Genomic DNA, 6720 nt, shown 5'->3' on the forward strand with positions numbered 1-6720 from the left:
GTGGCGCAACCTCAGCTTACTGCAACATCCACCTCCCGGGTTCAGGGATTCTTGTGCCTCAGCCTCCCAAGTAACTGGGATTACAGGCCTGCGCTGCCACAGCAGCGAATTTTTGTATTTTTCCAGAGATGGGGTTTCACCATGTTGTCCAGGCTGGTCTCAAACTCCTGACCTCAAATCATCCACCCACCTTGACCTCCCAAAGTGCTAGGATTATAGGTATAAGCCACTGCACCCAGCCTAACTTAGTACTTTAGTCTGTTTGGTAATGAAAACGTTTTTAACCCCTGAGAGGGACATCTTTAGTATTTTAATTGTGATAGTAATATGTTATTTTCTACAGTGTTTGACATTTGTACTGATGGTACAAAGGCAATGATGAATAAAACTGCTGGTGCTTTAGAACAAATTAAAGAAATGGCACTAACCTCTATGAGTAATCATTAAATTTACACATAGACAATTATGTACATATAATGTATATATCTATTATATACACATATGTGTATATATAATTGATGCTTATTATTTCCAGTAGTTACATTTTATAAAGTCACCACAGACCCTGAATTAGAGAGTATGAAATCACTGCTCCCAGGAGAAAATACAGGATTAGATTTTTGTAAGCCTCTGGTCACAATATTTTATCAACCAGTTAACATATGACCTGTTTTATGTGTGTTTCTGTTTGAAGGCACTTTATTTAATCATACTGTTTATTCATTAATATTGAACTATATAAATCTTTCACTTCTTTGGTTAAATTATTCCTAGTTTATATTCTTTGTAGTTAGTTAATTTTGTATCCTACAACTTAATTCATTTATCAGTTTTAAGTTTTTGTTTTTTTTTTTTTGGTAGAGTCTAGGTTTTTCTAAATATAAGGCCATGTCATCTGCAAAAAAGCTAATTTGATTTCTTCCTTTCCAATTTGAATGTCCTTTATTTCCTTCCTTTTCCTAACTACTCTGGTCAGGACTTTAAACACTATGTTGAATAAAAAGTGGTGAAAATGGGCATCCTTATCTTGTTCCAAATCTTAGAGGAAAGGCTTTCATTTTTCCCCATTCAGTATGTTGTTAGCTGTGGATTTGACAAAATGGCTTTTATTATTTTTAGACACGTTCCTTCTATACTCAAGTATTTTTTATCAGAAAGGGATGCTGAATTTTATCAAAGACTATTTCAGCATCATTAAAATAATCTTGTGGTTTTTGTTCTTGATTCTGTTAATGAAATGTGTCACCCTGAGTCATTTGTATATGTTGAACCATCCTTGCATTCCTGGGATAAATCCCTCATGATTATGGTAAGTAACCTTTTTAATGTGTTGGTAACCTTTTTAATGTGTTGTTGAATTCAGTTTGCTTATATTTTGTTGAGGATTTTTGCATATATGTTTATCAGTGATATGGGCCAGTAGTTTTTGTTGTTGTATCCTTGTCTGGTTTGGTGTTAGGGTAATGCTGACCTCAAAAAAATGTTTGGAAATATTCCCTCCTCTTTAATTTTTTGAGGAGTTTGAATAGAATTGGTATTGTTTCATCTTTAAATGTTTGGTTGAATTCATTAGTGAAGCCATTCAGTCGGGAATTTGTTTAATGAGAAATGTTTTATTATAGCTTCAATCTCATTACTTGTTTATTTGTTGAAGTTTTCTATTATTTCATGGTTTAATCTTGGTAGGTCATATCTGCCCAAGAATGTATAGATTTGTTCTAGGTTTTTCCAATTTGCTGGCATATAGTTGTTCATAATAGTCTCTAATGGTTCTTTGTATTTCTGTGATCTCAGTTATTATCTCTTCTTTTCTGTTTCTGATTCTATTTATTTTGGTCTTCCATTTTTCTTAATCTAGTTGAAGATTTCTCAATTTTTATCTTCAAAAAACCATCTTTTCATTTTAAAGTTGATCTGTATTTTTTGTCTTGATTTTATGTATTTCTGCTCTAATCTTTATTATTTCTGTCTAATTTTGGGTTTGGTTTGTTCTTGTTTTCTAGTTCCTACAGTCACATTGTTAGGTTGTATTTTAAAAGTCTTCCTACTTTTTTGTGATAGGAGATTATTGCTATAAACTTTCCTGTTAGCACCATTTTTGCTGTATCTATAGATTTTGATATGTTGTATTTCCATTTTCATTTATTTCAAGAATTTAAAAATTTCTTTGTTAACCTTTAATAGACCTGTTGGTTGTTTAGAAGCATGTTTTAAATTTCAATGTTCTTGTAGTTTCCAAAATTCCTCTTATTATTGATTTCTACTTTTATTCTTTGTGGTCACACAAGATAGTTTATATGATTTCTACTTTTTTGAATTTTTTTATATTTGTTTTGTGGCCTAAGATATTGTCTATTCTAGTGAATGTTCCATGTGCTGATGAAAATAATGTGTATTCTGTAGCAGTTGGGTGATATTCTGTAAATGTCAGTTAGACCTGTTTGGTCTAGTGTATAGTTCAAGTTCAATGTTTCTTTGTGATTTTCTGTCTGAATGATCTGTCAATTACTGAGAGGTGGGTGTTGAAATTCCTTACTACTATTGTACTGCAGTCTATGTCTCCCTTTAGATCTATTAATGTTTTCTTCATATACTTGGAAGCTCTGGTGTTGGGTGCATAAATATTTATATTGTTATATCTTCTTGCTGAATTGACCCCTTTATCATTGTATTGTGACCTTCTGTGGTCTCTCTTTACAGACTTGGACTTGTCATCCATTCTGTATAAGCATAGCTACTCCTATTCTTTTTTGGTTTCTGCAGGCACGGAATACCTTTTTCCATTCTTTTACTTTCAGTCTACGTGTTTCTTTATAGTTGAGGTGGGTTTCTTGTAGGCAGCATGTAGTTGGGTTTTGTTTCATTATGCATTCAGCTACTCCATGTCTTTTAATTGGAGAATTGAGTTCATTTACATTCAGTGTTATTAAGTAAGGATGTACTACAAGCAAACATTCTGTTGCTTGTTTTCTGGTTGTTTTGTAACTCCTTTCTTCCTTTCTTACTGTCTTTGTGGTTAAGTGATTTTCTCTGGTAGTATGTTTTAATTTGTTACTTTTTATTTTAGTGTATCTTTCATAGTTCTTTTTTTCATATTATTGTATTTTATTACTGTTATGTGTAGTGTATACTAACTTAAAGGGAAAAATGTAAACAAAATCAAAGTCATGGGGAAAATGGCATCTTGCTTTACTCTTCAACTGAAAGTTAACCTTAACAATCCATTTATACCATTATGTCAAATTTTAGTCATCTCCGCAGAATTTTAGACAAATGAAAACGGACAAGGTAACACCAGAGAGTTAAGCACAGAAAGTGATACTGATTAAAAAGTTGAAAGTAAAATCTACCTTGGCTAAAACTGAACATTCAGATCTGTCTCTCCAGAGGAAAATCTAACTTGAATCATAATGGTTCATATTTTGACTAGTTCATACGCTATCAATTAGCTACTTATGACTTGAACATAGCTTTTCACAGCTGCATTTCACAGCCTAAAACCCCACTGAGCATGCTGCTTGGCATGCCTTACTCCTCTGAAAGCATCACCTACTTTCTAAAAACCAGAAAATGAGTGTGCTTGTGATTTAAATTTCAAAAAATAGTTTGTAGAAAACAAAAAGAATCAACTGTTTTAAAGTCTTATGCTTTTCTTCACTCTACAACAGCTACTGCTACAAAAAAGAGTATGTGGACACTTTCTAAGAACTCAGAAACAAGAAAACCAAAATCAGAGGGTGCATGAATATATGTGCACACATATGTACAGACTTAATCTCTACATCCCCCAAGACAGATTTAAACAGGTAATCCCAACATTCTAAATTCAGAAACCAGAGAGAAACAGTTTTTGTTTCTAAATCAGTGGTATTACTAGCTGAAATGTTTAGAATACTGCCCTTATAGTTCAGCAGTACTTTGATTATATATCCCATTTAAAAAAATCAAAATAATAACCACATTCTTCTAACAGCAAAGAATTCTCCCACTTTTTATTTATTTTGAAATACTGATATTTCCATAAACCTGCAAGTGGGAGATAAGCTGTTCAATAAAAGCCTTCATATATATATATATATATATATATATATATATATATATATATATATAATACAGACATTATTTTAGAAGTCTGTTCATATAACAGATTATTTTGGTACTAACAAAAATTGTATACAATTCATCAATTGTATGGCTAGAAATGAAACCATAACTAAACTAAGACACACAGGGCTTTCTTGCACTTCGTTTAAGGAAAAAATTCCACATAATTCTTACTATGTTAGAAGAATAAAGTACATTTGTCATAGTATACATTATCGTATTCCCTTAAAGCAGGGACTATTTAAAGTTTTTAAATTAAAAAATGTCCAGGCTTACTTCTGTCTGTACATTCAGGAATAATCATATCACTGGTTACATACAATTCTCATGCAAAGAAAACCCTCAAAAAACAAAACAAAAAAACCCCTCAGTTAGTTGTTTTCTTAAGTCTAATTAAGCCAAACTAATAATAGCAATTTAATTAGCAATCTGTAAATCAGAGAGGTATAGAAATTCAGCAGTTAAACTGTATTTCCCGCCTATAGTACTGCTGCTACTCAATCTATTTTCTTCATGTATTAGAAGAATTCATAGGCATTGATGGTCAAAATAAGAATCTCAACATGGCAGCAAATGACAGAAGAGTGAGAGAAAGAGTTCCTAATGTCGTGACAATCTTAATGATCCTTTAAAACGTGAAAGATTGTGGGCGTATGTGTGGAAAGGAGTAGGAAATAAAAGCAGGAGGTTAAGACAGGTATTTAAAGGGAATGGCGAGATAGCTACATTAGAATATTTATTTAAAAAAAAAAAACTGCTCTGAAGTCTGCCCAGTGTACCAAAAACATTAAAAAACAAAAACAAATAAAAAACCCCCCAAAAAACAAAAAACAGAGCAGACATTGGTGAAAGTTTAACTTGATAATTTATTTGTGGGGAAAAAAGCTAGTTTTGATGAGAAAAAGTTCAGTCCTTGCCTTGTAAACACAAAGAAACTCAACAGGAATTTTAAAGGTAGTAGGTCAGAAAATGCAACAGTAACTCTTATAATTCTTTTCAATTAAACAGACAAATCAAGTTGAAGACAAGTGTTAAAATACTATTCAGCCTGAATATCAGTCTATATATCCTGTTGTTCAATTGGCTTTTGATTTTTAAAAAAACAAATCAACAAACTTTGTAACAGCTACCACATTTCGAGTGATGAAAATAAATTAGTTCCCCCCCCAAAGATATTGTTTAACTTCTAAAGCATAAAAAGCTCTATAATATCTAATACAAATTAACCAGTGTTTTTACAAAAGTAATGCAGTTTTGGACTGATGATATTACACTGTATTTGTGGTAAAGTACTAGGCACAAGAATATATATATATATATATCAATTAGGCATTTTCAGTCTAATCAGTCTCTAAGTTTATCATTTAATTCTTGGCAATATATAATAACTGGTATGCATTTTGGTACTTAAGTCATGAATTGTGGAGAACAAGAAGCCATGTATTATGGTCACAGGGTTTATATCTAACAATTGCAGTGTTGAACAAATCTCTTCTATGAAATTCGTAATTTGTTTTGCTGTTGGTCACTTGGAGTAGATCCTCGATTTGATTATTCCGTATTCATGCTTTCTCCATCTGCAGTCTCTAACATTTCTTCATCTTCATCATCATCATGTAGGTCTTTTGAAATTAATTGTCTGGCTAGTTTGATATTGAGTTCTTCATTGTAGTGAAGCTTCCTTTTCATTTCAAATTGTCGCTTTTTTTCTCGTTCTTCAGGTGAGAGGTCACTGTCCTCCTCTCCACTGCTTTCTTGTTCCTGAATCCGATAATTTGGCTCCATGCCTTCAGCAGCAGCTAATTTCTTGGCTAAGATGTCTGGCACCATGGCTTCAGTGGTCTCGGTGTCACTACACGCATCTTCATCATCACCCATCATACTATGGTAAGGAGTGCTTGGTTCATCTATTTTCATTAAACCATAGTCTTTGTCTGCTGGATGATACGTCACCAAGATGTTCATTTCATCCCACTTCTGGGATTTTTTGCTCAGTTCCTCGTCGACACACCCGCGGGGCTGTTTGGCCGACGCCACCATAGAGGAAGTTGTAGAAGTCTTGTTCTTCAAGATCCCTTTAATGGGCCGGTGCGAGGCCGTAGAGGCCGCCATTGCCGGGCGCTCCGGCTGTCAGCTCAGGGTCACTGCTTGGCATGGGGTCCACGAAGAGAAGGGTCGGCACAGCAGAGACTCACAAGCAGCCGCAGAGCCCACTCAGGGCTAAATTAGCGGCCACACCTGCTGCCTCGGAAATGGCTACGGGAGCGGTTGTCACAACACAACTACCCCGACGCCAGACCCAAGGCCCAACGGGTGGCGGCTTCTCGCGCACCCTTAGCCGCCAGCACTTGACCCGCGGCTCGCGGAGAGATGCCGGCCTAGAGCTCCAGGGCAGGAGCAACGCCGATGCCCTCTTTCATAGTTCTTTTGCACTGTGGACACCATGAGGCTTACAAAAAAACATCTTTATAGATGCAACAAGTTGTTGTAAAGAGATGAAAACTTACAGAGCACAAAAACAGAATAGAAACAAACTTTATCCCCCCACCACATTTTGACTTTCTATTGTCTCAATTAATATATTTTTATATTGCCTAACTCTTGACGATTACTGTA

The 6720-nt window shown here is 34.4% G+C and overlaps 1 protein-coding gene across 2 annotated transcripts; it reads right to left on the bottom strand.

Annotated features, from left to right (window-relative positions):
* Positions 1 to 4950: 4950 nt before the first annotated feature.
* Positions 4951 to 6432, bottom strand: PPP1R2B (PPP1R2 family member B). Of its 2 annotated transcripts, XM_055285496.2 has the most exons (2): positions 5988 to 6432; positions 4951 to 5915 (listed from the first exon to the last, which is right to left on the bottom strand). In XM_055285496.2, exons 1-2 carry the CDS (start codon positions 6214 to 6216, stop codon positions 5656 to 5658), a joined length of 489 nt encoding a protein of 162 aa, XP_055141471.1. In that variant the 5' UTR covers positions 6217 to 6432; the 3' UTR covers positions 4951 to 5655. The 2 variants fall into 2 exon arrangements, with proteins under 2 accessions (XP_055141471.1, XP_055141470.1); XM_055285495.2 differs by having other exon boundaries at positions 4951 to 6431.
* Positions 6433 to 6720: the final 288 nt, after the last annotated feature.

The sequence above is a fragment of the Symphalangus syndactylus genome, chromosome 7 (assembly GCF_028878055.3).
Source record: "Symphalangus syndactylus isolate Jambi chromosome 7, NHGRI_mSymSyn1-v2.1_pri, whole genome shotgun sequence".
In the NCBI taxonomy this organism is placed as follows: Eukaryota; Metazoa; Chordata; class Mammalia; order Primates; family Hylobatidae; genus Symphalangus; species Symphalangus syndactylus.